Below are 11,060 nucleotides of genomic sequence, written 5' to 3'. Positions count from 1 at the left end.
AGCATCAGATTGAGATCCAGCTGGGTCCTGGGGTCCAACAGCCTTCCGACTGATGTCTCGCCTGGGGATTCCTGCCTCCACCTGCTGTACATTAGCGGCAGTGTGGTGCTCACCAGACTGTGCCCCTGAAGCCTGACCCACCGAAGTTTGTGTATTTGCGCTGGTAGAGGGTGGGGATGACAGCTGTGCTACGACTTTATGGTGGCATTCTCGGAGATCTCCTCCGAGGTGGTCTCCTGGGAGGCTGGTGAGAGTGCCACCCGGGATGGGCCAGTGCCGTCGGCTGGACGACCTGTGGAGAATGGACATGTGGTCAGTGATATGGATGGGTCAGTCAGTAAGGCAATAACTCACATTTGACAGATCCTCTGGGTTGTTGCTAACTTTTGCCTTTGTTTAATTGCTCTGTTTTATTACCTTTGCTCTTGAGTCGCCAGGTATCTTTATGATACCGCCACGCTGTTCAAGTCGAGTAATGATCAATAATCCAATACACCACTTAGTAAGATTTAAATCAAAGCACATTTATTATACACCGTAATCACTACTCATGCATAAATTCTACGTCTAAGCTACTTCTACGACTAACAGGCCAATACTTAACTCCGAACTGGCCCACCAGGTCAGGGAAACGAATGGCCTTTCGTTCGGGTTCTGAGCCTGCAGGATTCGAAGTTGGTACAGATTGGTAGCTAGGAGTGCCTATCTCGTAGCGAGCGTTGAAGTAAGACTTAATCGATTTCAGCGATGGCTGGACCGGTCACTGTCAAGGGTTGGTTCGCGTTGCTGAGTGACCCGGTCAAGAAGAGAAGCAGAGGGGCGATTTGAACTTGGGCTTGATTTTTATAATCCCCAGGGGCTTCCCGCCTTTCAGGGCGGACCCTGTACCTGGTTCCAAGTGATTGGACTTTGTCCCAATCACTTGGTTCGATTTTCTCCAATACTGGAGCGGTTCCCTGATCGATGGGCGGTCTTGAGGTGGTCGTTCACCTCCTTTTGTGTAGGCTCCTGCTGGTGCCGACGAGTCTGGGTTGGCTTTATGTATCTAAATGTTGCTCATTGTTCCCGGGAATTGCTCATTAATATGCAGATGGCTGGTGTTTTGTTATGCTGATGGTTGCCGGTATCAATCTTGTCTGGCCTTTCCAGAGGTAAATACACACTCAACCCGCAGCTGCTTGTTTGTGTCCTATTGGCTGACTTTCCCATCAGCCTTTGCCGTTCGCCATTTTAAATCGGGAGTTAGCCATTCTAAATCGGGAGTTAGCCATTTTAACTGGCTACAGGGTGGAGCCAGATAGTTCCTCACCTCTGTGGTGTCTGCCAGCCTCCACCTGGGTGAACTAGGACATTCCTCCTGGCCTCCACTGCGTTTAGGAGCCTCCCTAGGTCAGTGTCCCCGAATCTTGGGGCTGGTCTCGGTGCCATTATTGCGAGTTGGCTGAGTAAGTGCTGCTCGACCTTGTGAGCATGGGGCTGGTGATCGTGGTGCTGGCGAACGTGGCGCTGGCGAACCTTCATTTATGGCGAGAAGCCCGTGGGCCCTCATTACGTGGACCAATTCGTGTTGAATAGCGTGGCCGGCCTTGCTGGGCTGAGTGCTGGGAAGCTCGCAGCAATTCCCTCTCGCTACAACACTTAGAAATCTTTCCGGAGAATTGCGCCCTTTATCCTATGACCATTCAGTTGTTGGCTGTATTGTTTTGGCCACCAACTTGGAGAAAATACACAGAGTAACAAATGACAGATGGAAAATTAGTTATAATGGGGACTTCAATTATTGATATATAGACAGGGATACTAAAAGTGTAAAGAGAGGGACAAGAATTTCTGAAATGTGTTTTTAGATCAGTATGTTTCCAGTCCCAAGGAGGAAGGAATTTCTTACATATTTGTTTCTCTATGTATTTACTCCAAGTTGATAACCTAAACAATTAAGCCAGCAGTTGAATGTTCATAAGGGGGAAGGAAGCATTATTGGATCTGATTCTGGGGAAGTGTCAGCAGGGGAACATAAATTATAGTATCACAACGTTTGCGTTGGCCTTGGAAAAGGACAAGGAGCAATCCCAAGTAAAAATAATTAGTTGGGGATGAGCAAACTAATTGGGGGAGAGTACAGAATCTGACCGAGATAAATTGGAATTAACAATTGGCAGACAAAACTGTTAACAGAACAATGGACCGCCTTTAAAGAGGAGATAGTTTGAAGATAGAAGATTCAGACGGGAAGTGGAAAAATCAAAGGAAAACGGTAGGGGAAAAACTGATTCATAAAAAAGGGATCAAAAAGTAGGCATATAAATAGTTAAAAGGAAGAGCTAGGCAATTTAGTGTGGCCAATCCACGTACCCGGCATATCTTTTGGATTGTAGGGGTGAGACCCACGCAGACACTGGGAGAATGCCAAGGAAGAAGATTTTGCCTAAATCATAGTGAAAGAGGTGGTAGCTGACACATTGGATCCGCTAAAAATTGATAGAAGATGTATTGAATAGGCTGGCTCTACTGTTGAGTTGATATGTTACCAGGGACAGATGAGATGCATCCAAGGATATTGAGGGACATAAGGGTGAAATTTGAAGAGACACTGGTCATAATCTTCCAATTCTACTTAGACAAAGAGATGGTGTCAGACGACTAGATAATTGCAATTGTTCAAAAAGTGTGCAAGGATAAGCCCAGTAATTTCAGACCAGTCAATTGGATTTTTTAATTGTGTACCGAGGTACATTGAAAAATATTTTTCTGCGAGCAGCTCAAACAGATCATTTAGTACATGAAAATAAAATAAAAAGAAAATACATAATTGGGCAACACAAGGTCCACAAAGTAAATACATAGACACCGGCATCGGGTGAAACATACAGAAGTACAGTATTAATCAGGTCAGTCCATAAGAGGGTCGTTTAGGAGTCTGGTAACAGCAAGGAATAAGCTGTTTTTGAATCTGTTTGTGCGTATTCTCAGACTTTTGTATCTCCTGCCCGATGGAAGAAGTTGGAAGAGTGAGTAAGTCGGGTGGGAGGGGTCTTTGATTATGCTACCCGCTTTCCCAGGGCAGCAGGAGGTGTAGATAGAGTCAATGGATGGAGGGCAGGTTTGTGTGATGAATTGGGCTGTGTTCACGACTCTGACGTTTCTTGCGGTCTTGGGCCGAGCAGTTGCCATACCAGGCTGTGATGCAGCCAGCTAGGATGCTTTCTATGGTGCATCTGTAAAAGTTGGTAAGAGTCAGTGTGGACATGTCCGTTCCTTGGTGGCTGGATTGCTTTCAGAAACAGTAATTCGAGATACAATTAACAGTCTCAGACAAATGTGGAGTAATTAAAGAAAGCCAGCATGAATTTGTTAAACTTGTGTGAGTATTTGATGAGGTGGCAGATAATTGATGAGCTTAATGCTGTTGATGTGCTGTACATCAAGTCATTTGATAAAGTGACATATAACAGGGGTGTGAGCAAAATTAGCCCATGGAATAAAAGGGACAGCAGCAGTATGGATATAAAATTGGCTGAGTGACAGGAAACAAAGTAGTGGTGAACAGTTGTTTATCGGACTGGAGGAAAGCATATAGTGCCCCAGGTATCGCTGCATAGAACACAATTTCAGAATTTGCAGATGACACATTTCAAAAGTATTGTGAACTAAGAACGATGGTGATAAACTTCAGGCGGACAAATGGTACATGAAATTTCATGTGGAGAAGTATGAAATAATTCATTTTGGTTTCAAAAATGAGAGAAAATAAACTAAAGGGTACAATGTGGGTACAGGCATATGTACACATCATGGAAGATGGAGAAATTTGTTAATAAAGCTAATGGCTTCCTGGGCCTTATAAATAGGGCGATTGAGTACACCTGCAAGGATGTGATAAAAACATAAACTTCTGCTTTGGCCTCAACTGGAATATTATGTGCTGTAGCGGATACCTGCTTTCAGAAAGATGTGAAGGCATTAGAGGGTGAAGACAAGATTCATGAGAATGGTTCCAGGAATGAGGACTTCAACTATGTCAATGGATAGGAGAAGCTGGGGTGTTCTTGAACAGGAGAATGTTAAGAGGAGATTTGATACAGGTTTTCCAAATCATGAGGGAGTCGTTCATAAAGCATTTCCAAACTAATGTCCAAGTTTACATATGTGGGTAGACTGTGAGCCTCAGAAGCCAATTTGTAAGGTCGTCTCAAGAGGATGTACTTCTGGAAGTATTGCTGTGGTACTGAAGTCATATTATTCAGAAATTATAGGACAAAAAGAGGCAAAGTTGGAGGTTGCCATAACATCCAGAGACAGTGACGAAGTGGACTTTGGTCAGGAAACCAGACCGTATCTGAAGCTGAAAAAACAGTTGCAAGATAAGCTCATAGTAGCAGCAGAGGGAGGGGTTGCTATTACTTCGATAAATTTATAGAACAGCTGTTCAGAAACAACAGCAGATCTTGGTGTAGTCCTGTGCAGAGCATAGGGGGTGATAATTGAAGGCCTATGTTTCTGAGGGGGTCGTATAATTGAGTATTATGGGCGGGGGAGGGAGAAGGGGTACAATGAAATTTAAATGCACGGTGTGTGAGGTAGAATGGGGAATTGAATGCACGGTGTATAATTGGAGGCGGGTGTTTATTAATTGAAAGCATAGTGTGTGTTAGAGAAGGAGTGTTATTGAATATATTGACGTCAGGCTATGGTCTGATTGGCTCTGCTTACACCGCCTCCTTTTGCTTCTGGTTCCTCAGTCTGTCTTTGCTCTGATGGCGGAGAAGTTCACTGTCCCGAGTTCCGGTTCCAGTTGCAGCATTTCGTCGCTCTCCAGCGCGCTGTCCAACACCAGGCTCGACCTGCTGGACTCGGAGGGCTCTGCTGCCCGCAATGGATCTCATGTGCCCCGTCCCCCTGCAGGTGTCCAGGCACAGAGGCGCCGACCCCGTCGGCGGTCAAGCAGCTATAGCCTGGAGTCGGCGGACAGCCCGAGTGAGGTTCAAGTGTTGGTGATAAATACCGGAGGAACTATAGGCATGGTGTACCGGGATAATGGTGAGTGAGCAGCCTGCAGTCAGGGACAGTACACCAGTCCCTGTGTAACAATGTGCCCAAACCATGTTTCAGGAGCTTATTATTCCCGTTGCAACGTGCTGGAACCAGCTTACTCCAACCAAAATGTGGCTGAGCCATACTTTGAGGGTTATTCCCATTCTAACGTGCCGATCTTTCGAGGGCTGATCGTCATAAAGGACCAGAGGCATCAGGAGCACAATTGCATGATCCCAGCCTTGTGTGTAGCATTAATAAAACGTGTTGAATCCTCTTTTTGACATGAACTCGAAAATCGTGGCATTTTAAAGATTTTTTTTAAAATGAGGCCACCCGAGAGTCATTACAGACAGTCGGACGTGGTAGAGACCTGTTGGCTAATTGTGTGCCTTCAGGCCGAGCGTTCCTGTGCCACTTGATGTTTACCTTGCATTTCTGTAAGGCAGTTATGTAAAGTGGGCCAATTAAATTCACTTAAATGTAAGGATGTTTAAATAATTTTTCCAACATTGAGAGATCTTATTGTTTTGAATCAAGCCATATCAGTTGAACAGAAAATGTTACTTCTGACATCTCCAAGACTTCCGATAAGGAGATTATTCTCTCACTAGTGCTGTTACCTTTGGAAACACTGTGTACATAGCCATTTTGAAAATTATAGTAGCACAGCAGTTACATTGTTGACTTGAACCTGGGGTTTTGACTAATAATCTGGATAATAAATTCAAAACCCAAAGTGACACTTTTTGAGCCAGAAAATACTGCAGATATTGGATATCTGAATTAAAAATAAAATTAGGAAAATACTTAGCAGGCCTGGCATTATCCATGGAAAGGAAAAACAAGAGTTAGCACTTTAGGTCTGTGACTTTTCAGAACTGGCCGAAGTTAGAAATAAAATGGATTTTTCACTTGCCCAAACTGTTGTATTTCTAGCTTTTCCCAGTTCTGATGAAAAAAAAATCAGACTTCAGTGCTGCTTCTCTCTCCGCAGATGATGCCAGACCTGTGGAGTATTCCAAGAATAACTAGTTTCAGAAAGGGAGTAAAAAGGTAAAGCTAAAAATGGCCATGAAACTGTTGGATCATCTGATATCCTTTAGGTCCTTATCCATTCTGACCTGTATGTAATAATTCTCTGAAGTGTCCTAGCAAGCTACGAAGCTATATCTTAGCACTCTAATCTTATAACTTGTCATGACCATTGCTCCTTCATTGCTATCAAGCCAGATGACTCAACATTAGGCCAGTGAGGAGTTTGGAAGACCCTGACTGGAGCAGCATAATGCATATCTGGATGTGAAGCTGCCATACAGGACAACATGCATATGCTAGACAGCAAAAGTAGCCTATTAGAGCTGAAAAATCTCAACCAACAGCGCGGGTCAAATTTCTGTAGTTCCACCGCATTCAGTTGTGAATGGTGGTAGATAGTTGAGCAATGAATGGATATGGCTCCCAAGGACATCCCCAGCCTCAAAAATTGTAGAGCCCAGCATGCAAGTATAAAAGACCAGGTTGAAATATTGCACAACCACTTTCAAGCCGGAAGTGCCAATTAAATGACCCTTCTCTTTTTACTCCTGAGATGCCTATTTTCAGCTAATTCAGTTAATTCCTAATGACATAAAGAAATATCAGTGCACTGAACACAGGACAGACAATGGACCGCAATAACATCCCAGCTATCGTATGAAGACCAATGCTTTGCCCTTCACAAAGTTGTCCCAGTACAATCATAATACCAGCAGATATCCTATAATATGGAAAATTGCTCATCAAATCCCTTTGACAAATCAAACCCTGCCAATTATTACTGCATCGGCAAACTCAGAATCATCAGCAAGGTCATAAGAGTCATCAACAGTGTTATCAAATGGCACATCCCAATAAGCTGCTCACTGATGCTCAGATTGGGTTCTGCCAGAATCACCTGGCTCCACACCTCACTACAACCATGATTCAAACATGGATAAAGAGCTGAATTCCAGCGATTTGAGGTGAGAATGATTATCCTTGACATTAAGGCAGCATTTGACTGAGTAAGACCTCATTAAGCCCAAGATTGAAATCAGTGGGCATCAAAGTTCTTCAATGGCTAGCCATATCTAGCACAGAAGAAAGTTGATTGTGGTCATTGCAGGCCAATATCAAAGCCCGGATCATAGCTACATGAGTTTCTCAGAGCAGTATCCTAGACCCAAACATCTCAAGCGGCTTCGTCAATGAACTTCTCTCCAACCTAGAGTTCGAAGTGGGGATGTTCGCTGATGATTGCAGTATTCAATTTAATTCACAATTCCTCAGATAATGAAGCATCCATACGTGTGCAGTAGGCTTAGATTGCATCCAAATTTTGCTGATTTGGTAACATCCATGCCATTCAAGTATCAGCCACTGATTTGAACATGAGAATGAGCATACCCCTCACCTTCCATATCCTGGAGATTCATATTCGCCAGAAAATGTACCAGACCAGCCATTAAATGCCATGACTTGTTCTTTGGTGAGTGACTCACCTCTTAACTTCCTAAAATCTTTCCACCTCCTGCAAGGAATATGTCAAGAGTGTGATGGAATAATCTGCACTCACTTTGAGGGGTGCAATTCCAACAATACTCTAATGTCAACCGTTGGTGTGTGGAACAGTAAGAACGCAGCTGCTTGTGAAGACCCTTTTCTTATGGACAAGTTATATTCTAGATCTAGGCCTTCCCCATGTGACAAATTGGGGAGGAATGCAAGTGCAGCAGCCAGAGGATCCCAAATAATTTGAAGAATATCTCATCGTATTTTGAGAGCAGCAATTTTCTAGGAACAGTAAGGAGGAAAATCGAAACTTCATTAAGCCCCTCTTGCATTCTTTAACTGTGCATGCTGCTTTCCCAGTATGTCTGAGATCTTTCTTTGTTTCTCCTGACAAGTTGATGGTGATGTGTAGGTACAAGACCTATGGAAGAACTGATACATAATTCCTGACAAGGAGAGGCAATGTAATATGTTACACAAAAACACATAAAAGGGGGCAATTTTTTCCACAATTTTTACTTAAAATTGTGATATTTTATTTTTAAAACCATTACGAACGATATGGAAAATAGGGCATTCTCAGGCCTTCACAATCACGTCTGAGCTCTTTCCATTTTTCCTAATTTTTGAAGTTTTCTCTGGTGGACCTCACCAGAGGTCATCTCACCAGAGTATAATACCATTAGATTACCAGAAGCTCTGACACTATTTTGGTTCAGTACTCTGGCTTTGTCGACCATTGCCCTGAATTGTGAATGTCATACTCTGACTCCCATTCATGAATTACTCCCATTCATGAATTATATGTGTTCTTTATTTTCCTTTCACAATGTCTACATCAAATTTCAAGTTTCTTTTCTCTTTTTCACCCAACTTGGTGAAAAAAAAGCAAGCTTTGAGCTACTGTCTGATTCCACCACCCCATTTCATTTTATATCATCTTCCAATTTGTACTGATGAGAACAGATGAGTATAGTCGTATATAGAAATTGTAATAAATAAATGACAGCAATTGGAAGTTGCAATAAAACTGTACATTCAAAGTTTCATATAAAGGCTTACAAAATATTGGAAATGTGAGATTAAACTTCATCTGAAATATATAAAATGCATTATTTCTAATATGTTGTACACGTGTTCATAAAATTTTGTGGAATCTTTATATGATGTGTATAAAATACTGAAAATGACACATAATGAATGCAAACCATTCCAGATGCGTAGTTGGTTTCTCTGCAGGCTGGAATGTAAGTGTGAAATTGGATATGTGACAGACGGCTGGGAAGGAGTATGTTTGTATTGTGAAAAAGAAACAGAAAAACAGCTGAGTGCTCAATGTCAGTAGTGGAAGTGTTTTCATGGTAGAGAGTCAGAATCATGAGGATTATCGAACAAGGGCCAGCAACCTGCAGCTCCGGAGCCAAATGTGGCTCCTGACTTAGATTGATTGAATCTTTTTTTCGATCTCAAATTTTACCTATAGGTTTCTAATTTTAAAAGAATATCAGATGTCTAGAAATGTCCTTCATGATTAATATTTTTAGCAGGTAATGGCAAGAACTTGTAAAATGTTTGATCACAAAAATGTAAAATTCTATAATTTCCTTGCATCAAAAATCATAGCACACTTTTGCTAAGCAAAATGTTGTCATGTGCCATAGTGTTGATGGTTTATGTATTGCTTTCTGGCTTATCGCACATGTTTACAGGCATATATATGTACATCTATATGGGACCTAACTGTGGCCTTTGTTTTTGTTGTTTTACTACAACAAAAAATCAATCGTTCATCAGCAGGACTATGCAGAATATTAAAATTGATGGGCCTTGATTAATGTTTGAATTTAGCATGTTAAAAATGGGCATAATTGGAAGCGTTGAAGTGGCTACAAAGAGGAGAAAAAACGAAGATTAATATGAATTTTAAAGGTGTTGCACCCATAAATATGCCTCTGCTTCTGTTTTTCATTATTATGGGCATTTGAGCAACAGCACTGCAACTCTTCAGAATATATTTTTAAAAATGGCTTGTCTTGTTATTCAGGTTGCTGACCCCAGTCGAAACAGAGTCAATGGAAAGAAAGTGTTGACGAGTTATCAGACTGTTGATGCGACATGTAGTATGGTCAGAAGCTATTTTTGCAGTCAGCACTCCAAACTCTGTTCCCTAACTTCACCCTCCATACCTCTCCCTAGCAGCAATCTGAGATTAAGCCAATCCATTTGCAGCTTTGGTGTTATATTCAACCCCGAGATAAGCTTCCAGCCTCATAGTCGTGCCACCACTAAGACTGCCCATATCCACCTCCCATTGCCTGACTTTGTCCCTGATCAGCTCGCCTGCTGCTGATACCCTAATTTATGCCGCCTTTACCTTTATATTTGACTATTCCAATAGACCCCTGGCTGCATCTCACATTCTAGCCTCCGAAGATGAGGTCATCCAAACCTCTGCTGCCTATGTCTTAATTTACACAAAGCCCCGTTCACCTCTCATCCCTGTCAATCTACTTTGGCTTCCCGTCAAGGAACGTCTTGATCTTAAAATTCTTATTCTTGTTTTCAAATCCCTTCAAGACCTATATCTTTGTAAACCCTTCCAGACCCTATACCCACCAAGATATGTTGGCCTGTTGAGCCAGAATCACCCCAACCTTGGTGGTTAAGCATTCAGTTGCCTAGGCCCTAAATTCTAGAATTTTATCCATACACTTCCCTGCCTCCCTACCTCATTTTCATAGTTAGAAATGCTCCTTCTAGTATATCTCTTTGACCAAGCTTTTTGTCATTTGACCCAATATCACCTTCTGTGATTTGATATCATTTTGCTTACAGCACCGTGCGGTATTTTAAGTATGTTAGTACTATATAAATATAATTTGTTGTATTAGTGTAAAGGCCATGAGCAAGAGGAGACACATTTAATATGATTGGCATCAGAACCAACAACAACACGAGAAAAAGCAGCGAGTGGACTGCCCAAGAATATGCTCGAGGCATATTCAAACATGGTTTCCAAAAGATAATTGGATAAGCACCTAGGGGGGAAACATATAGGGCCAAGGAAAAGGATTGGAGAGGGTGGAATTCGCTAAGTAGCTTTTGCAATGACTCTTAGAAACTCTGACCAAATGGCCTCTTTCTGTGTTTTTAAACATTCTATGATTCCATCCATGTAAAAGAAAAAAGTGAGAAATTTGAGAAAAAAAATGTAGTGTTCGTGAGAAAAGATAAATTTGTTGAGCAGAAGCGGGGGAAATATCCCCATCCTCATCGATGAAGAAGCCCAGCGCTTCTGTGCAAGAGACTCCCTCACGGCGACAAGAACTCTGGTTCGATCCTGGCTCTGGGTCACTGTCCGTGTGGAGTTTGCACATTCTCCCCGTGTCTGTGAGAGTTTCACCCCACAACCAAAGATGTGCAGGGTTGGTGAATTGGCCATGCTAAATTATCCCACAATTGGAAAAATTTAAGAAAACAGAGGCATTCGCAAAAAT

The 11,060-nt window shown here is 42.3% G+C and overlaps 1 protein-coding gene across 3 annotated transcripts in view; it reads left to right on the top strand.

Moving 5' to 3' along the window:
* Window positions 1–4,732: 4,732 nt before the first annotated feature.
* aspg (asparaginase homolog (S. cerevisiae)) overlaps window positions 4,733–11,060 on the top strand; it is a 157,703-nt gene continuing 151,375 nt past the window's right edge. For all 3 annotated transcript variants that reach the window (XR_011938109.1, XM_072489922.1, XM_072489910.1), the window contains exon 1: window positions 4,733–5,037. Coding sequence is in view for 2 of the 3 variants with exons in the window: in XM_072489922.1 (XP_072346023.1) it covers window positions 4,755–5,037 (283 nt within the window). In the remaining variant the exon portion in view is untranslated. The remainder of the gene's footprint in view (window positions 5,038–11,060) is intronic.

The sequence above is a fragment of the Scyliorhinus torazame genome, chromosome 2 (assembly GCF_047496885.1).
Source record: "Scyliorhinus torazame isolate Kashiwa2021f chromosome 2, sScyTor2.1, whole genome shotgun sequence".
Taxonomy (NCBI): Eukaryota; Metazoa; Chordata; class Chondrichthyes; order Carcharhiniformes; family Scyliorhinidae; genus Scyliorhinus; species Scyliorhinus torazame.
Note: the sequence above shows the minus strand (reverse complement) of the source record. Positions and strands in the feature narration are given on the sequence as shown.